Source organism: Agelaius phoeniceus, chromosome 7, assembly GCF_051311805.1.
Source record: "Agelaius phoeniceus isolate bAgePho1 chromosome 7, bAgePho1.hap1, whole genome shotgun sequence".
In the NCBI taxonomy this organism is placed as follows: Eukaryota; Metazoa; Chordata; class Aves; order Passeriformes; family Icteridae; genus Agelaius; species Agelaius phoeniceus.
Window position 1 is genome coordinate 35,495,163 of NC_135271.1, and position 19,624 is coordinate 35,514,786.

The following is a 19,624-nucleotide window of genomic DNA, read 5'->3' on the forward strand; positions in this document are numbered from 1 at the left end:
ATGGTGCCTGACTATTGCACGTAGGAAATGTACAGCTGGTGGGCTCTGTAGCATTGCTTGTGCTCGTTACCAGCTGATTGAGGGACCAGGATCTTTAGGGTCTTTTAGCATTTAAATGTGACATAGGTAGCTGGACCAGGGTACCTGGCTAACCAGCTCACTGGCTGAAGTGCAGCATGGAAAGATGTGCAGAGAAGTTGTGGCTGCCCCATTCCCAGAAGTGTTCAAAGCCAGATTGGATAAAGCTCTGGGCAGCCTGGTGTAGTGGAAGGTGTCCCTGCCCATGGCAGGCAGTTTGGATCAGGATGACCTTTGAAGTCCCTTCCAACCCAAAGCATTCTGTGATTCTGTTGTTCAGGTCATTATATCAGTGATGTCTATGATATCAAGAAGCAGTCCTGGTTCACCTACAATGACCTGGAAGTCTCTAGAACTCTGGAGACCACCGTTCAGTGTGACAGAGACCGAAGCGGATACATCTTCTTCTACATGCACAAGTAGGTGTCTTGGGGAATGTTGGTCCTAGAAATTACCTGCTGCTTGTGAGGAAGGGGGCTTCTCTTCTTCCTCTCGTCCTCTGCTGGGATGAAAAATGTCTCCAAAATGACAGAATTTAAGTGCTCAGGGTTCAGAGGTGTGGCATTGTATGTCAATAATTCATGGTGTTTTAACAAATACATTAGAGTGTTTTAATAAATACATTAAGAACGGGATTCAGTGTCTCAGTGCATGTGTTACACCAAGAATCATAATGGAGCTTGGGTTTTTTTCCTTAAGTGCTGTGATATTTGTAAATGCTCTTACCCCTGCTCCTAACAGTTGTGTTGTTGCAGCCATGGTCATCTCAGGACACAGCCAAAATGGGGTTTGTAGGTAGAAATGTTCTGAGGCACAGAGAACTGAAGAAGGTTTGTATCCCCCTCATCTGTTGTTGCTGCTGCTTGGAGATGTCAGATTAGACATCTCTCTTTGCCAGAATTTGTAATGCTTGAGTTTGTGGAGTAAATCCAGTTGCTGATTCCCTCAGGGCTCTTATGTAGTGATTTTTTGTTGTGCAAAATTTTCACTGTTGGTCTTTTGTTCTGTTCTAGAGATATCTTCGATGAGTTACTAGAAACAGAAAAAAATGCACAGCCACTTAGCATGGAAGTAGGAAGATCAGTTCGTCAGCCTCTGTGAAGAGTAAAACACCTTGTTCCTCCTGAGGAGCAAGGAAGATTCTGAACTTGTGCCAGCCACACAGGAGTAACAAACAGCTCAGGGCCAAAACATGAGACAAAAGGTAGAAATGTGGGACGCTCAGTTTGTTGAACCATCTGTGCAAGTCCTGGGCCTGAACTTTGTGTTTAAACCTTGACATCCAGAGCGACCCTCCTGTGGTGAAATTTTCAATGTTTCTCAAATGATTTTGTCAGCATGGAGCCTTAAAGAGTTGTAACAAGCCACAAGACTACAGCTGCTCATAAACTGGTTTAAAAAATAGTGCAAAAAGAGACTCGACTTTAAAAGCCCATTCACCTCTGAGACGTGAGTGGCGAAGATTTACATATCACTTGGCGCTTTTGTTTCTTTTCTCCAAGAGCAATTTAAGCAATAGACTGTAACCTGGCGTGTGTTGTGTTAGTAATATTCACTGGAAAGCCAGATCACTGAGCAGGCTCTTGCCAGTCATCTGGCTCACAGGCATTTTGGAATCACTCAAGCTGATGCGTTGTGACATTCATGGGTTTGTAAGCGCGCTGCGATTTCCGTGCGGTTCCAGGAAACAAACTGTCGGTGCTGTGGAATGTATTGATACCTGGTGGCAGCTCTGTTGGGTTGTTTTTTTTTTTTTCACACCATTCACTGTCATCCTCATTTAGATGTGAGATTATATATGTGATTTCTTTTGTTTTACAAGTTCTATTATTTGATTGCATTTTCTCCATGAGGTTGCTGCATCAGTGCCGTTTGGAGAGGCAAGTCTCTCGTTGGGTGTGCTGTGTTTCACACTGGAGTTGTGTTGCTTAGGGCTGCTCCGATGTGACTCTGGGAGAGCTGAGTACCTGGAGCAAACAGAGCAGTGCCAGGAGGTGAGCTACAGTTCTGGGAGGGAAAGAATGTTCTGGCATTACCTTTCCTGTGCAGTACCTGGCATTCGAACTGCCCTGTGGCTGAATCGTGGTCTTGCCGTGGTCTTGTATTACCGCAGGGTAAGAGGCTTTGTTCTGCAGCCATGTCTCAGTTCTCCTCTTTGAGGAGTGCGAGAGTGCTCTAACTGTGAAATTAACCAGGTGGAAAGCTTTCAGAAGGCCCTTGCTCAGCATTAACAGAACATGGTTAGGAAGAAGTGATGCTATCTGCTGGGTTTAGAAGCATGATGCTCCTTTTGTAGCTTGTTTCAGCAGTGGGGGGAGAAGCCTATTAAGTTCATTTTTTTTCAGCACCTTTGCGCTAATTAAGGAGGGGCAGATGTTTCCTTTCACTGACATTTACTCATTTCAGAGAAGTTATTGCTGTAAGCAAAGTAGTTGCTCTTGTTTTGGCCTCTAGTTCTGATTTTTGCAGCCTGAGTTTTAGAGATGAAAGACTTCTTTAAGGAAAAAAAGGAAGAAAATCACTTTTTTTGCCGTTGAGATAGTTTGTGAGTTTTTTAAACTATCATTAGGAGTTTCTCAGGAATAAATTGGCTGCAGCAAAGCAGACAAAACCATCGACTTAGGAGACAGCAGGCACCTTTCACGGGCACTTCCACACTGGAGTTTATCCCGGCTGGGTGTGTCACTGCCCTCAGGGGACTCTTCCCACTTGTGTGCACAGCAGCAGCAAGTGACAGCGTGGGTGTACTCCCCACCCCGAGCACTTGGGGGACCCTGGTGTGGTGAAGACTGACCTCCCTCCCAGTCCCCAGGTGGGGCGAGCCCAGGGGCCCTGGGCACAGTGGATCTTCCTGGTCTCTGAGCCAGCAGCAAAGGCTTGGCTGCAGACATGCCAGAGTGTTTATCTGATGAGATGCAGCCCGAGGGGGGTGTGTGTTAATTTATTACAAAGCATTATACTTTTCTATTGTCAGTACTGATTTTGGTTGAATTCTGGGCAACGGGAAGAGGTGGTGACATGGGAGTTGTCCTTTGAACTGATCGCCCTGCGAGTGTGATGGACTGCTCCGTCCAGAGGGCAAACCTGTTTTCCCCAAGCACATCCTATGCTTGTGCTGTAAATAACTGGTATTCCTGTAGTATCAGAAGTCAGCTCTGCTTTTTTTGGGTGGCAAGGTTGTTTTTACAAGGCGCTGCACTCCAGTTAATTTATAATAAAAGCAAACATAGCCTGATTTTTCAGTGCAGTAACTTTTGTTTAAAACCAGTTTTGTTTGGATCAAGGTGAAAAAGCTGGTGCTTGAAAACAGTGTTCCTTGTGTTATGAGAAGTTCTTGCTTGTTATTCTAGTCATTAAGAATTTGCAGACATATACTATAATTTAAGCTTTTTTGTTTGGCATATGGCAGCTCACTTGCACCTTCACCCGGGCAGGAGTGTCCACAGAGCCCCTTCCTTGCAGAAGCCAGCTTTTTCCCCGCCCAAGAGCAGGGGGGAGGATGACAGGTGTGTAATTCTCAAGAGATGTGCTGCCCACCAGTTGTGTCATTCCCACTGCTCACACTGTTGCAGCAGCAAGTTCAGTAAGGTTGGCCCTTCCATGTGGGATACCTGTCCTTGGGTATAGGTAGGTGAAGCTTACTTGTGGGCCCTGAACATGTACTAGCTCTTCCTCAGTTAAACATTTACCCACTTCTGAATCAACCTAGTTTAGTACAAGTGTGATTCAGCACAGAAATTCAAGGAACTCCCATCCCTCTGTTCCTTTCGTCGCTTCGTTGTCTGACTGCCATAATTTGCTCTTGATTTACACCCCTAATCTGAGAGGGGCAGAGCTTTGGTGTCACTGAACTGGAGCTCGTGTGCGGGTCCCTGGGGAGCCCTGGCCAGCAGGGCTGCACCAAGAGCCTTTGCAGAGCAAGGACTGTTTTCCCAGCTGGAGCAGCAGAGTGGGACTGACGGGAGGAGCTCTGCAGCACCTGTGGCCCCGGCCTGGCCTTCCCCCTGCTCAGTGCAGCACAGATAAGATCACCCGTGCATCTTCCTGCCCGTCCTGCATCGAGGAAGGGAAGTGCTGATTGCCAGCTCAGCACTTCCTGCTTCAGTTCATCCTGGCACGAGGCAGGTGGGGAACACCATGGGGCTGGGAATAACTCATCTGCTTTGTTTTAATGGAGCTAATTATCCCTGTAATTGCCCGCCAAAGAGAGAAAAAGGGGTGCAGGACCCCTGGCAGCTGCTGTCCATGTGGTTTGCTGCCAGACTCCAGCCTTGCCTCCCACTGGCTTCTGCCTGCACCCTGACTTTCTGGTTCTTTACACTGTTGATGTGGAGCAGTGCTTTTCTCTGTGTTTTAGCAGACCTGTTCCTCTCTATTCTTTACAGTTTTTGCTCTTGGGTTCCCCCTGCCCGTTTTTAAATGATGTGTAGATAGATTTTTGTGAAATTAAAACCTCTTTATTAACCCTCTATTGATTTGGAATCTTATTTCTGCTGGCTCTTCCTGGGCACTGCACCTCCACCTCCCCTTTTGCACTGGGACTTAGCTTGGTTGCCTGGGAACATCCTGTGTGTGTTCAGTGCCCCTCAGCACGTGTCCATCCTGGCCCCCCTGAGAGAGGGGACACCTCAGTGCCTCTCAGCATCCCTGCAGAGCCCAAGTAGAAAGAAGGGAGACACCCTCCTCCCCTCCTGGGTCCAAGGACAAGTGATCCCTGATGTCTGTCCCCGCAGGCACAATGTCCCCTCATTTACCTTTGGTACCACACGTATTTACTGCAGTTCCAGTGATAAGGCAGGGAGTGGCTCCAGCTGCACACTGGACCTTTAGCCCGGAGCTGCAGGTGCCTGGATGGGAGAGTCCTGGCACCTCGAGCATGCCCAGCCTGTGCATCACCTCTGAGCGCAGCCAGGACAAAGGAAGGCCTCGGGGAAAAGGAGTTGAGAATCCTCCCCTGTGCTGCTAGCCCTCAGTCAAGTCCTGTGTCTCTGTGTGCCAGCTCTGAACGAAATAACTCCCACACCTGGGGCTGGGCCTTGGGGTTGGAGAGGAGAGACCACAGCCCTATTTTTCATACTTATTTTATTTTCTAAAGAGCTGGGATTGTTTCTGTGCCCAGGCTCCTGCCCTAGAAGAGTCCATTGTCCTTCTTGAGCTTCTGTTGTTTCCACAAGGGCAGGCTGCTGAAGGCAGAGCGGCTCATGCCAAAAACAGCCTGGAAGTCCGCATCGGAGAGGTGGTCCTGGGGCCAGAGAAAGAAAGGAGGCTGAGCTGAAGAACTGGGAGGGGCTTTCCCTGTCTCCCCCTCCAACATGGCCTCATCTTACCTCCTTCCTGCTGGGATCCACACCCCGGGGCAGGTCCTCAGCGGAGGTGTTCACCAGCACATCCAAGGGGAAGGTCTCCAGTTTGGTGGGGACAAGGGTGGTGGTGGCAGTGAAGACCTCTTCCCTGGATGTGAGCGCCTGAATGGGGGGGGCAGAGTCACATCAGGGCCTGGCCTAGGGATGGAGGCACCAGGCTGGCTCCAGGTGCCTGCTCACTGAGGATCTGTCCTTGCAGCTCCTCGGGTCACCGGCCCAGGGGATGGGAGAGAATTGTGTGCCCCCATCCAGCCCAGCTGCCTTTCTCCTTGTGCCACTTACTGAGGTGAGCTGCCCAAGGCTGCTCTCGTCACCCAGCTCAGCTCTCAGCGTCTCGTAGGATTTCTTGTCCTGGGAAGGAGACAAAAGTGCTCAGCCCCTCAGCATGCACAGGGGTCAGGCAAGCTGCTGCCCACACCCTGGAGATGCTCCTGGGGCCAGACCCACATCTGGCCCCTTCTGCAAAGGGACTCCCTGGTCTTTCAAAACCCCCCATGACTCACGTCCCAGTTGAGAGGGTCCCAGGCCAGGAACCAGCCGGTGAAGGTGGGGGGCTCATAGCCCTGCTTCACCACAATGATGGGGGTGTCAAGGTCACGCCCGCTGGGGTGGCTCCGCAGGTACTCCTGTGCCATCACTGCTGCCGCCTCCTTCTCTGCCTCATTGGCGCCTTTCCCAATCCAGAGGAAAACCTGCAATAAAGTTACTGGGTCCACCACTGGGGTGAGATGGAGCCCTCTGGAGCCACGGTTGGAGGCACATGGGCTCTGTCCATGGGGGAGGACTCGGGGAGTCCATCCTCAGCATTCCCTCGAACAAGAAGGCTGGAAAAAGCATAGTGGGACCACAAATAGGCAGGTTTCCAGCCTCCCATCCCACCAACTGTGGCTGATGCAGGTCCTCCAACCGCAGGAACATCAACTTGGGGGATCAAAGGTCTGTCCCCTACTCCATGCTCCCCCAGCTCACCTGGTCCCAGGTGTCCAGTAGGTAAACATCACTCTCCTCCAGGTCATCCTGGGTGAAGTCTATGATCTCTGTGGCCAAGAAGGTGCCTGTCTTGTTGGAGCACTCAAAGAGTCGAGGGGGCACAGAGGGGTTCTCCTCCTGCAGCCTGAGAGGGGTCAACGTGATGGGAATGAGGCTCCCCCTGCCTGGGGACTGGTGGCCCATCTAACCCCTGGGCATGGGCAGGGACAGGACTGGTACCTCTTGTTACTGGCATATTGGGACTTGCCCCCCAGGGCCAGCCAGAACTCAGGTGGCTCCTGTCCTTCTGCAACCACTGGCTTCTCCATCTTGGAGATTATGTCAGCCACAGTCTTGGCCATCTCACGTTCATCCCCGCTGCAGCCCTGCCAAGCAAGCACAGCTGCTCCATCGCTGGCCCAGGCCAAAGAGGAGGAAGAGGAGGTGGAGACAGTTGTCTTGGAGGGGGCAGCCCCCACGCCAGTGCCCAGCAGTACCCACCTTCCCATACCAGAGGTAGCAGCAGCTGGGGGTTTTGAGCACAAAGACATCATTGGAGTTGAGGGAGGAGGCGCGGACAGGCACCTCGAAGGCCTTGGTGTTGTACTCGTTGGTGCCGTGCACTTGGAAGAGGCGGGTGGAGGGTGTGGGCTCTGTGCTGCCCGCCCGTGACGTGCCACCCTGGGGGAGAGGGACAGGAGGTCACCACCAGTGCCACAAGCCCAGCAGCCAGCCCATGCCCCAAGATCCCTGAGCTCACCGCATACACCACCATCTTGCCCTTGAAGATGGCCATCAGATGAGCCGGCTCCTTGCCCATGGTGACGCGGATCTGCACGGGCTCGTTGTTGTACTTCTGGTCCAGGGCGACGGCTTGGTAGGCAGAGGCAGCCAGCTCATCTGCGCTGGCTTGGCGGCCCTGGGCAGGGCAGAGGGGGCTCAGCACCCATCACAGCCCCCCTCGCCCTCTCAAGAAGAGGCAACTCTCATGTTGCTCCCAAGGGGCAGAGCACCCCCAGTCCAGGGAGGTACACCCCTGTCCCCCACCCACGGGGCAGTGACCTGGAGGTCTCACCTGCCAGATGTAGATGATGCGGTTCACCTTGGGCCCCACAAAATAGGTGTAGAGCACCAAGTAGCAGTCCCCGCCATAGAAATGGCCCAGCCACTTCTTCTCTACAGGCACCAGCTCATTGTTCTCCACACGCCAGACCTGGTGGGACAGGCATATACTGCTGTCAGAGCTGGTGCATCCTCCTGCCCTGCAGACCCTGGACCTCACAGCATCCCCTGGTATAGCAAAGGGGGTACCTGAGAGGGTCTCACATTCTTCCATGGTCACCCTACCTCTACTTCTCCAGATCCATCATCCACCATCTTCTGCTGGGCAGCCATCTGGGGCTTGGCATGCAGCGTGGTTGCATCAAACTTCACCTGCTCCACCTTGGCTGTGGGGAAGGGCAGAGAGGTGAGCCAAACCCCTCAGGCTACAGGAACTTCCCACAGCCTGCCTATCCCAATCCAAGAAGTCCTGCCATGTTGGAAGGAGACACTCACCCACTTTGCCCACAGTGTGGGTCTTGCCCAACCCACTGCTCTGGTTGGGGACAGTCCATTTTTGGAAGAGCTGCCTGAAGACAGCTGACTCAGACCCATCATTCTCTGTTTCCACACTAGTGCTGTCTGGATAGTTCTTGGCTTTGATGAAGCCCTGGTGGGATCCAAACACAGAGTGTGGCCATGGAGTGCCTGGCACGCCAGGGAGCAGCCAGGCTATCCCATAACAAGCCCCTAACCCAGCACCCACCAGTGCCCTGCTCATCGCCTGCTGCTTCTCCTCCTTGTTGGCATTCTTGCCCTTCCAGACGAAGATCTTGATACCTCCTTGATCAAGGATGTAGCAGTCCTTGAAGAAGGGGCAAGAATAGAAATTAGGACTTTAGGCAAGTCCACCAAAATCAGCTTTTGAAGGATTAAAGCTGCCAAGGAAACTGGGCACCCCCAAGCATCCCATGGGTGACAGACCTCGTGCAGGAGCATGTCTTGAGTTAGGGGCCGAACTGCCACCTCCTGTATGACCAGGTTTCCACTGGCGTTGGAGATACTGACAGGAGAAAAAGAGATGAAAGAGGCTTAGAAAGTGGGTTGGAAAACCCCATCCCCATACAGGGTGGTAGGGTTTGTGGGGCTGTCCCCTCCCCATCCCCTTCCCCTGCCAGATCATGACACAGATGGTGCCCAGGGGCTCCCTGGCTGGGCCATGGTGGCAAACTGGTTTGTAGCATGACCTGCCAGGCAGCTCACTCATGGAGGCCACAAGGAGGGACAGAGGAGTGTCAGATGTTGTGGGGCCACTGAGGCGCATTGCCACAGCATACAAAGGTGATGCTTGCATGAGCATCTCTATCGGGTCCCAATCCTCTTGGCAGCTGGGATTCCTCTAGCTCCAATGGCACCCAAGTCACTTATCCCCACCTCTGCTGTAGCTTTGACCCTTCTTGGTGTCTGTCCATGGGGCTGGGATTTGTGGGACATAGCAGAGGTGGCTGCTGGCTCCCTCTGACACCAGGAAAAACGCCCCGTGCGTAACCCACCCCCAAAAACTCACTGGTAGAGCTTGAGGGAGGATTTGAGCTTCTCGTCCACTTTGTTATCAGGGATGGCGGGCTGGATGTCCCTCTTCTCACCCAGCACATGCTTAAGGACCTTCATGAGTCCTGGTGAGGCATCCTCATCCTCACCATCCACTACGCCCACCTTGGCACGGCCCCCACGTTCCCGGTCCCGGATATCCTTGGCCAGGGTCATGGCCTGCAGCCAGGGGAGAAGGGATAAGCCCAGATGAGGGAGGGGGTGGCTGGTGACGCCCCCCTCCTGCAGGAGGGGACCTTGGCACCCCCTGGCCGTACCCTCAGCCTCTCGTTCCGGTTGCTCTCAGGGCCGTTCCACTGGATGATGAGCTGGCCCAGGTCCAGCAGGAAGACGTCTCCTCTGTTGAAGCTTTTCCAGCTCATCTCCACCTGCAGCAGGACAGGATTGAGAAGGGTGGGTGGCAAGCAGCAGAATGCCTGGATGCCCACAGCTCTGCAGCCCCTCTTACTCAGGAATACCGAGAGGGGCTTTCTGGGGAGCAGTTGCAAGGCAAGGCAGCATCATCCCACACCCACTGTGTGCCCTGCTTGGAGGCAGGTGTGTCTGGGGGAGCTCTGGCCTCATCCTGATCCAGACTCCACACATGCTATGACTCACCTCTCCTGCCACCACATTCTTCTTGCCCTTCACATGCAGCAGTCGCTGGACGTTGTAGGTGTTTGTCTCCACATGCTTCATGCCTGAGGCCACCCCACCCTTCTTATAGCTGGGAGGGGACAGACATGGTGTCAGCCCTGGGTCCCCCTCCTCACACCACTGGGGTGTCCCTCCCTCCTCCATGCACAGGGAGGTGTTCGGGGTACACACACGTGGTAATGGATAGATGGAGCCCAGCTCCAGATCCTGCTTTTTCCTCCCCCACCTCACTGAGACAGAGCTGTCCCCATCCCCACTGGATGGGGACCCCTCCCCAGTGTCCCCCCCGTGGAACAGGTGCCCAGGGGTGACTGACATACATGAGTCCCTGCTTGAAGTAGGCACGGAAGGTGTCGCTCTCGTGTCCCTGGGCCTCGCGGTGCTGCACGGCCACGGAGCCCAGGTGTTCGTCCATCTGCGTGGTGTAGATGGCTGCCGCCCCCTGCTCGTCCTGGCTCGACTCCTTGCCCAGCCAGTAGTGGATGTCGTAGCTGAAGTTGCTCCCAGACTTGCGCGTCTGCAGGACACCGGTCCCCGCTAGAAGAGCCCCCGTGTCCCTAGGCCCCACACATCCCTCCCTGCACCCGGCCCCTCAGGGCAGAGCCCGTTCCCAGTCCCCTGTGCCACCCCTGACTGCCCTACCGACAGCAGCACGTAGCAATCCCCCTCGTAGAAGTAGCCATAGCTTTTGGTGGGCACTGGCACCATCTCCATGTTCTGCAGAAGGAAGGGAAACATCAGCCCTGGTGGGGAAACCCCCAGCCCAGCCCCACCACCCCACTGCCCCCAGCACCGGGAGCTGCTGGGTTTAACCCTGGGTGCTGCACTGAGACCCCCAAACCCAGGTCCTGAGGACACAAAGGGAGGATCTTCCCTCACAGAGACCCCCCCCAAGGCAGCCCCAGTGATGTGCCCCCGTTCCCACCTCAATCCGCCATATCTGGATGCCCGGCGTGGTCTTGTTCAGTGTCCTGGAGACTTTGGCGCTGAGCTCCACCATGGTGACAGGTACCACCGACACGGGGACCTGCCCGCATTGGCAACACCCTCGTTAATGGCAGGCAGTGTCAATAAGAGCTGGGACACAGCCAACCTGCTGTGCCATCTGCTTCCCTGCCTGCTCTGCAGAAAGGCCAGCTGTAAACCCCCCTGTACGGAGCTGCAGGGGCGAGGGGACCCCCAGCACTGTGGTATCAGGAATGTGGCACACAGATGGGGCTGCCATCCCCTCAGCTTGGCTGGCACTGCCGCTAATGAGTCCGTACCAGGGTCCAGGTTGGAAAGGTGCAGGGTCCCATAAGTGCCCCAGTGCCCTGCCCTGTCTCTGAGCAGGGTACAGAGCAGAGCAGGGCACCCACAGCTGGGTGACACTGCTGCACGGTGGCCTGCCCTCCCCAGCACCAGCAGGAACTGGCCCTGCTCAGCCTTGTCCTGGCACGGCTTGGCATGAGGTGGAACAACATGACATGGCCACTGCTTACACACACACACACACACACACACACACACAGAGACAGTGCCTGCTTCAGATCCCCTGCTTCCAAACCCCCAGCCCATCCATGCCCCCCAGGGAGGGCACATCCTGGCTCCACAGGGCTGCTGAGAGCCAGTGCTGCTGAGGTTGTGCCCAGCCATCTCTGCCAGGCTGACAGTGCTCCCCTCAAGCGGGGAGAGGGGCTGAGTCAGGCAAAGCCACCCTGTGCTCCCCGGCTGGAGGCTGGCAGGGAGTGCTGTCCCTGCCCAGATGGGAGGTCTCTGCTTCCCAGCCCTGCAAAACCCCTCCTGACCCCACTGTGCTGCCCCATGAGCACCTACATTCCATACCTCAGACCCAGGGTAAGCATCCCCCGTAGCACAGCCCCAGGATGGGGCTCAGGTGGGTCCCCAGGCCCATCCCCAGGCTAACCTGATGCCAGCAGTGATGGTGTCCAGGGGACGTGCTGTCCAGCCCATGCCCACCCTCTGTCCCCTCACCCTACCCCCACTGCTCACCTTCCCTGCAGAGCTGGGTGCACAGGTGAGCGTACCTAGGTGGAGTGCTCAGGTGCCAGCACCCAGGAGACCTTTGTTCCCTCATGTCCCAGCCTTTGCTCACCATATAAGGGCAGGGACAGCCCAGAGTCAAGGTCCCCACAGCCCTCCAAGACTTTGTGGCACCTAAGAGCCCCGTTACTCATGGGGTGTTTCCCCCCCAGATGCTATTGCACCCTGCCACAGGCTGGCTGTGCCCAGGGTGGTTCGTCTGCCCTCCCCAGGCCTCCTCCCCTCTTGGCCCCTGGTACTGAGTCCATGCTGCATTTTTTTCTTTTGCTCTCCACTAAGAAGATCCATAAAGTGATAGCAATGAGCTGGATCCGGACATGTGGGCATCAGCCACCAACAGAGGTGCCTTGATGCCATGGGGATGGCCACTGTTCTTCATTCCCCAGACCCTAAAATGCCCAAACCCTCCCAGACATGGAGCACTAAGCCACGGAAATGGGGTTTTTTGGTACCTCCTCCCCCAGAAAGGTTCCATAAAGTGACAGCAATGCAGCACCTGGGGCATTTCGGCCTCACCCCCTAACTGGCACAAACCCACCCTGACCATGGCACTGTCCCCAGGCTGCTTCCCACCCCAGCTGGAAGCCAGATCCCTGGTCACTCCTGGCTGTGTCTCCCTGCCTTGGGAGTCTCCACAGCCCCAAGGGAGGGAGCTGAGACATGGAGCTGGGGCCTGGGGGGACAGCACAGGACATGAAACGGTGGCACGGCTAAGCCCTAAGCCCTGTCCTGTGTCCCCAGACCCCAGTCCCGAGGGTTGGTATCTGATGATGCCCTTGATGTTGGCAGAGAGAAGGGACTGAAGTGGCTCCCGAGCCTGTCGGTGGTTTTAGGGAATGATCACAGCGTCCATGAAGGTGGGAGGGGCAGGTGCCAGCAGCAGGCAGGTTCCCGGGCCTCCTGTCCTGCTCTCCTACCGCCCGCAGCCCTGCGGGATTGCTGCAGCTTTACCCTGGCTGCCCTGCTGAGCCAGCAGCCCTGGCCCCAAGCGCTGTGGGCATCCCGCAGCGAGCCCCAGATCCCGCCTGACGGTCCCGTCCCGCAGGGATCCCCGCAGCGATGGCCACGGGCTGACCCAGAGCAGGGGGGCACGTCAGCCACCAACAGGGGGGTGTCCTGGTGCCACAGGGGTGGGCTCTGCTCTGCCCTCCACTCCTTGGCCCCCAAACCCTCCAAAGCCCTCCACCCAGCTCCCACCTCCTGCACCCCACTCGAGTGTGCCCGTGGAACCCTTACCTGGGTGCAGACCCCCCAGTGGGGCCGAGTTTGGGGTGGGGTGGGACACCTGGGTGGCCGCTGTCACCCTCTGCTCGGTGGCCACGTCCCAGGGCAGTCTGTCAGTGTGGCACAGGGGTAGGGGCCCCCTCGCCGGCCCCAGAGGGCTCACCCCTTCTCTGGGCCCCCAGCCGGGCCACTAATGAACTCAGTAATTAGAGCAGCCATCAGGGAGGACAGAGATTTCATTAATGAGGGGAGGCATAGGGCCAGTGAGGGCACGGGGGAGGGGGCAGCTAAGAGACATTCCCCCCAGGAACCCAGAGGCTGCATGCTGGCAGCAGACTGCCCGGGATGGCAGGAGGGCGTCACAGGTTGGCCCCCAGGTTCCCCTCAGTCTGTATGGGGAAGGCCTGACACCTTCCTTGGAGCAAACTCATTTGAGGTGTCAAAGCTGGGAGGAGGGCACAGCATATGTGGTAGATTTACCCCTCCTTGTTAAGGGGCAGGATAGCCATCAATGTGGCACCAGGGGCCTTTTCCCCTGGAGGAGGAGGAGGAAGGAGTTTGGATGGAGGCGCCAGGGCAGCCTGGGGGGGGCTGTCCTCCAGTGTGAGGGTGTCCCCTTGGCACCAGGCAAGGGGTGGCACCTCAACCCTGCAGTCCAAGGGTGCTCCCCCTGCACAGACCTGTAGCACCCCCCCCGCCCAGGGGACTCAGGGGATCCCAGGGGCTCCGTGTCCCCACACTGTGCACAGCCACGAGTGACGCACGCGTGATACGGACCCTGCCCACACATGCACACACTCAGGACTACTCTTTCCAAGATGGTTTGACAGCTTTAATCACATGAAGGCACTTGGATCTGGTATCCCAGCCCTCCCCAGCCCCCCATGCTGCCTCTGCATCCCCCAGACCTCCCTCCTAAGGATGCCCAGGGCAGGGCTGTACACCCAGAGGCACTCGCTGGGCAGCGGCTGTGCTGGCGCCCTTTGACTTGTCTGACATAAAGTGCTGAGTCCAACCCTCCTGGCAGGGCAGGATGAGCCCGGGGCTGGCAGGGATCCAGGGAGCTGTGCTGCACCAGCCCCCACCACAGGGCAGGGGCTGGGGCTGTGGCTGGGGGCCCCTGCTCACCCCCAGCAGCGGGAGCAGGGCAGTGAACAGCACCAGAAAGCTAAAACCCTTCACACCCACCCCCCAAATACTGCCCCGCTCCCTGCGCTGGCACTGCGGTAAAAAGGCACCCATGATTTTTTGGGAAACCATTGCTTTTCCCTCTAAAAAGATATGAGGCATTGTCCATATTGTGACATTAAAAAAGGCCTGGCTGAGCTCAGCCTCCCCAGGAAAACCCTCCCTGAGAGCCCCCAGACCCTCAAAGCCGGGGGACACCCTGGCACAAGTCCAACCCCACGGGGGTCAGGGCAACCCCAGGCTATGGAGGGGCTGCAGTGTCCCCCACCCTCTCCCAGCTGGGGACTGGGGCTGGGGAAAGGCTGGGAGGGGCACATTAAGGCTGGTATGGGGATCCTCTCTCCCAGGACTAGCAGCCTTTGGTGAAGCTGCAGATGGATATGGAGCGAGGGGTGTGCCCCCTGCCACGGGAGGGGACCCTTCTGTGGGTGACCAGAGTGGCTCCCAGTGACACAGTGTAACTGGAGAGGGGGGGAGGCCACCTCCCCCCCAAAAATGAGAAGAAACCGAAGTTGGAGGGGGCGAGTAAAGAGCCCCCCCCAGGCACACCCCTTGCAGGGCTAAGGGGGAACAGAGACACGGCGTCTCAAGGCACATGGGAGGCATCTGTGCCCAGGGGCTCAGCCCTGAGGCTGGGCTGCCCCTGCAAAACACAACCCCTAGGTGGGGGCAGCAGGCATGAGGAAAGGCAAGGACATGCCCGCCTCGAGGTGATCAGCTGCCCCCAGGGCACAGTTAAGGGTATGGTGGCAGCCCTATGCACCAAGGGCAGTAAGACTCCCTGCGTTTTTGGAGGGTGACAAGGTGTTACCTGTCCTGCAGCCTCGGCAGACAGGGGCCAAGGGCTGCCAGCCTCCCAGCAGGCAGTCTGGATGGAGGGATCCAGTCCTCCCAAAGGCAGTGGAAAGCAGCAGCTGCTGACCCCACCCCCCTCCCCAGTCGGGGGACAGAGGGGAAAAGGACCTGAGAACCGTTTTGTGGAGTGGGGACACAGGTTGGGGGGGAAAGGGGCAGGAGCTGGACAGTGGGGGAGGATGGGACCCCCCAATAGGTCCTCAGCACAGCAAGGCAGTGGGTCACCCATGGCCCCCCTTCTCTGAGAAGGGGGGCACCCACATCTCCCACCAGCGGCAGGCACGGAGGGCACCCGCCGGGGCTGGGGAGGATGATGGGGGGCACACCGAGACCCTCCCTCCCCCAAAATAAGGCACCTGGCTCCCCCGGGGGTGCCCCTCAGCAGCACCCGGAGCGTGGGGGGGCCATTAGCTGTTAGTCCGCTGCTTCTTGAGCACTGCATACACGTCCTCCACCTTGCTGAGCCTCTCGAAGAAGGGCAGCAGGTCCAGCAGCTCTGTGTCTGCCATGTTATCAAACCAGGAGGCCACGGGCACCTGCAGGCGGCACAGGGGACAGAGTGGCACGGGGGACAACGCTGGGAGAGGGTCCCCCAGCACATGACCTCCCCAGGCGGCCCAGCCGTGCCCTGCGGGTACGTACGGCATTATCCGGGTGGAAGATGTAGGACGCGGGCGAGTTGTCCACGATGATGATGCGGCGCAGGTCGCGGCCCAGGCGGCTCAGGTCCTTCACGTAGTTGCCGCGATGGAAAACACAGGATTCCCGGAAAAGCCGTGCCCGGAAAGCCCCCCATTTATCCAGCAGGTCAGCCACAGGGTCTGCATACTACAGGCACAGGAAGGGGATCACTATGGCACACCACACCGCCCTGCCTACCGCACAGTGACAATGGCACCCAGCTCTCACTGTGCCTCAGTTTCCCTAGCCAGTGCCTTGGAGGGGCAGGTAGGGAGGCTGCCCAGTGCTGGTGCTGCCTGCGGGTACACAGGGGACAAGAGGCCAGTGCTGCCTGCAGGTGGTAAGGCAAGGGAGCTGTGCCACTGGAGGGGTGTCTGGGAAGGGGTGGGCGATGCCAGGGCAGGTCGGGGCACCCACCTTGGCCAGGCTGGCAGTGAAGAGCACGCATTCAAAGAGCTCGCCCATGCGCTGCAGGAACTCGTCCACGTGCGGCCGCTTGAGCACGTACACCTGTGGGCACGGACAGACGGACAGAGGGCAGCGCGCTGCTGGCACCGGCCACGGCTCACCCGGCGCCCCCACGTCCTGCCCAGGGGACACCTGTGACCCCACAGCCAGCAGCTCCCTGGCCACACCTCACAGGAGCTGCCCGTGGGGGCTGGGGGGTGCCATAGCCCCACAGGAGTGTCCAGGGTGAAGAGTTTGGCCGGCTCCAGAGCCAAGTAACCGAGAACAGGCTGACTGCCCAGACCACAGCCTATCCTGGATTACTTGAAACCGGGGCTGGCCACTGCAGGAGGGCACCATGCCAGGGCACCCCTCACCTCCCTGCCCTGCAAAGAGAGGGGCACCCACCTCTGCCCCTGCAAAGCTGGCACCCTGATACCTCCCATTACCCCGGGATGGCTCCCGGTCCTGGGGGAGGTGGAATGATGCCCCCCTCCCAGCAGGCACCCACCCCACTGTTACCTGGTGCATGATGCCATCGATTTCCACGGGAATGATGAAGTCGGCGTTGTTCACTGGCTGGGGAAGGGCACACCAGGATCAGCACTGGGCACACCAGGCACCCCCTGCCCAAATGCTGCCTGCTCTATGCTCACTGTGCACCCCTGCCAGCCCCGCAGCCCCTTCACAGGGACACCCCAACGGAGCCAGCCAGGCTGTGCTGGGTGCTGGGCATCACTTTGGGGGAAAAGGGTGGCAGAGCAGCTGGGGGACCATGTGGGGGAGAGGCGTGGGGTGGGCCAGGGCGTCCCCCACCTTGAAGGAGCTGTGCACCAGGGTCTCATCCAGGTCGATGACCACGCAGAGCTTGCTGGCGTCCTGCGGCTTGATCTCGGGCAGCAGGTGCTTGACAGCGGCCTGCAGCAGGGGGACACAGTCAGCAGGGTATCCACAGGGAGGCCAGAGGGGCACTGGGAGGAGCGACTGTTCACCCCCCAGCCCTGCCCACACCACAGGGGAGGCGCAGGGGATGGCAGCCCGGCCCCGCCGGTTCCGGGCTGGGGATGGGGTTACCTTGGGCAGTGCTCCGTTCTCCTCCACCAGCAGCGGCGCGCCGGTGGTGCCGGTGCAGGGCTCCCCCTCATCGCGGCACAGGCAGCAGAACAGGGACTGGAGAATGCTGCGGCTCCGAGGCTTCTTGGCAGGGGTCTGGGTACCTGCGGGAGGGCACAAGGGGGGTGAGGGGTACCCCGGGGCACTCCCAGCACAGCACTGGGGGCCAGGTGAGCCATGTTTGGGTGCTGCCCCAGAGCCCCCGTGCCCTTATCAGCCGCCGACACCCATCCGCTCGGCCTTCCTGCCCTGCCAAGCGACGGTGCCAGGGCAGCGTCGCTGACACCGGTGCTTGGTGACCCCCCGCAGCCCCTCACCCGGCACATCCCACTCCACAAGCAACCCCCGTGGAGTGGCCGGAGACCCTTCAGGAGGGCGCGGGACTGAGCCCGGGGGCAACCGTGGGTTCGGGGCCGGTCCCCGCTGTCCCTCCCCGGGGGACACGGCCCCACTCGGGAGGGAGGGGGGTCCTGGGGGCGGGCTCTCTCCGAGGGGGCGGGGCTTATGCCCGTTCTTTTCCCCGCCTCCAGACAACTCCCTCGTCTCATTGGCCGACTCGAGTGCACGGGAGGCGAGAGGCCAATGAGGACGACCGCCCGCCCCTGGGCGCCGTTCCCGCAGTCCCCATTGGCGGAGCGAGGGGAAACTGAGGCAGAGGAGCTGCTCCTGCCCACCCCGTGCCCCAGGGGCAGCGCGACGGCTCCAGCGGCCCCGCCGGGTCCGGGTCCTGCCGCAGCCCGGCCCGGGGCTGCACCCCGCCCTGGCTGTGCCCCCCTTCAGGCGGGCCAGGGCCCCGAGCCAGTGGGGAGCCCGTGGGGCAGGAGCTGCCCACTGGGGACGGGGCCCGTTCCCACGTTTGCTCCTCCCGGCCCTGGCAGCTTCCCAGGCCAGGGAGACAGGCAGCGGTCCCCGACAAACCCCCCTGGCGGGCTGGAGGGGACGCGGGGGACGGGACGCCGGCATGCAGCAGGGCGCCGGGAGCCCTTCCTGCCTCAGTTTCCCCGCCGGCGTTGCGCGCACCTCTCGCCGGCTCCGGAGGAAACAGCGCAGATAGTCCGAGCAACGCCCCGAGCCTTCCAGGGCCCCGCCGGGCTCCGAGGCGGCCGGAGCACGGCCCCCAGCGCCCGGGCGGCTGCACACAGCCCCGCTCGCTCCGAGCTAAAGCCCCGGCGCATCTCCCAGCCCTGGGCGGCGGGATGCAGGGGGGCGGGCTGAGGCGGCGCGCAGCTCACCAAACCCTCCGGGAGCAGCCCCCGCAGGCCCCCAGCCCCCCGGGGACCTCCCCCTGTGCCGCGCAGGAAGGGGGTGCGGGAGAGCCATCTCCCCCTCGGCGTTACCTTTCTCCTGAAGCGGGGCGCTCCCCTCCTCCCTGCTAACCTGGGCGATGATGGACTGGTGCTCCATGGGCGCCGGGGAGGGGGGGTGGGAGGGGGCGGCCCCCCCCGGCGCGGCCCCCGGGGGGGGAGGCGGGGCGGGGGCCGGCGGCGGCGCGGGGCGGCGGGCGCGGGAGCGGCGCCGCGGAGGAAACTTTGTTACAACATGGAGTTTCCTCCGCCCGGGCTGGGGCTGCAAACATGGATCCCGGGCGCGGTTTCAAGGAACCCCTTAAAAGGGCAACGACGGCGGGGGGGGCCCTCCTCCTTCTCCCTCCTCCTCCCTCCTCACGGCACCCGCGCCGCCCGGCAGGAGTGAGGGTCCCCGCCGAGCCGCGATTGGGACCCAGGCGGGGAGTGTTCTGTGGTTTGGCTAGGAAGGACACCCCCCCACTTGCTCCATGGTGACCGCGCAGGAGGCCCCGACACGCCGCCGGGCTGTCCCACAGTCCCGCTCAGAGAGCGCGGAGAGGGGGATCAGTGCTGCTGTCACCCCACATCCTGCTGGCAGTCCGGGGATCCCTCTGCAGCTGCCCCCGGCGTATGTGCCCGTCCCGCCAGAGCCCCTGCACTAGCCGCTCAAGGCTGGGGGGCCCCCATTTTCCCGAGGGCACATCCCGCACTGCCTGCCCCGGCCAGCCGTGCGGGACAGCAGGTGCTGCGGGCTGCACCAACAACCGCCGCGTTCTCTATCCTTCTTTCTCCTGCAATCCCCCCATTATTTTGGCAATTAATAAGTCTCTATTATCAATACGTATATTTCCTTACAACTCCTTCCCTCCTGCCTTCGGCGGGCTGTTTCCCGGCGCTTTCTAAAAAGCGACTCTTGACGGGAGCTTGTGGATGGCACAAATTCTCAATCCGCTCCCCAAGCCCCCCAAGCGCAGCATCCCCCAGCCCCCTCCCCTCGCTAGCCCTGGGGGGCTCTGTCCGGGCAGCCTCTCACCGCCGTGCCCCCCAACCCCGCCCCGGCAGCGGCCGGCCCTGGAGGGGCCCGTCCCG

General features: G+C 59.2%; 3 protein-coding genes across 5 annotated transcripts in view; 1 reads left to right on the forward strand and 2 right to left on the reverse strand.

The window, feature by feature from the left end:
• The window catches only part of USP37 (ubiquitin specific peptidase 37), a 34,886-nt gene extending 30,339 nt beyond the window's left edge, over positions 1 to 4,547 (forward strand). For both annotated transcript variants that reach the window (XM_054636593.2, XM_077181568.1), the window contains exons 23-24: positions 359 to 497; positions 1,092 to 4,547. In XM_054636593.2, the coding sequence (XP_054492568.1) occupies positions 359 to 497; positions 1,092 to 1,179 (227 nt within the window). In that variant the 3' untranslated portion in view covers positions 1,180 to 4,547. The remainder of the gene's footprint in view (positions 1 to 358; positions 498 to 1,091) is intronic.
• Positions 4,548 to 5,185: 638 nt separating this feature from the next.
• Positions 5,186 to 10,722, reverse strand: VIL1 (villin 1). Its single transcript, XM_054636381.2, has 19 exons — positions 10,624 to 10,722; positions 10,341 to 10,415; positions 10,019 to 10,215; positions 9,660 to 9,768; positions 9,320 to 9,430; positions 9,019 to 9,221; positions 8,436 to 8,514; positions 8,218 to 8,316; positions 7,968 to 8,121; positions 7,758 to 7,858; positions 7,486 to 7,623; positions 7,171 to 7,329; positions 6,912 to 7,091; positions 6,651 to 6,796; positions 6,411 to 6,555; positions 5,945 to 6,133; positions 5,724 to 5,792; positions 5,406 to 5,543; positions 5,186 to 5,320 (listed from the first exon to the last, which is right to left on the reverse strand). Exons 1-19 carry the CDS (start codon positions 10,696 to 10,698, stop codon positions 5,207 to 5,209), a joined length of 2,481 nt encoding a protein of 826 aa, XP_054492356.2. The 5' UTR covers positions 10,699 to 10,722; the 3' UTR covers positions 5,186 to 5,206.
• Positions 10,723 to 13,822: 3,100 nt separating this feature from the next.
• CTDSP1 (CTD small phosphatase 1) lies at positions 13,823 to 19,495 on the reverse strand. 2 transcript variants are annotated; one of them, XM_077181573.1, is made up of 7 exons: positions 17,567 to 18,248; positions 17,211 to 17,353; positions 16,953 to 17,054; positions 16,659 to 16,715; positions 16,107 to 16,199; positions 15,651 to 15,836; positions 13,823 to 15,544 (listed from the first exon to the last, which is right to left on the reverse strand). In XM_077181573.1, the coding sequence occupies exons 1-7, from the start codon at positions 18,210 to 18,212 to the stop codon at positions 15,416 to 15,418; spliced, it is 1,356 nt and encodes a 451-aa protein (XP_077037688.1). In that variant the 5' UTR covers positions 18,213 to 18,248; the 3' UTR covers positions 13,823 to 15,415. The 2 variants fall into 2 exon arrangements, with proteins under 2 accessions (XP_077037688.1, XP_054492257.1); XM_054636282.2 differs by lacking the exon at positions 17,567 to 18,248 and adding an exon at positions 18,587 to 19,495 and having other exon boundaries at positions 13,831 to 15,544.
• Between the last annotated feature and the right edge of the window lie 129 nt (positions 19,496 to 19,624).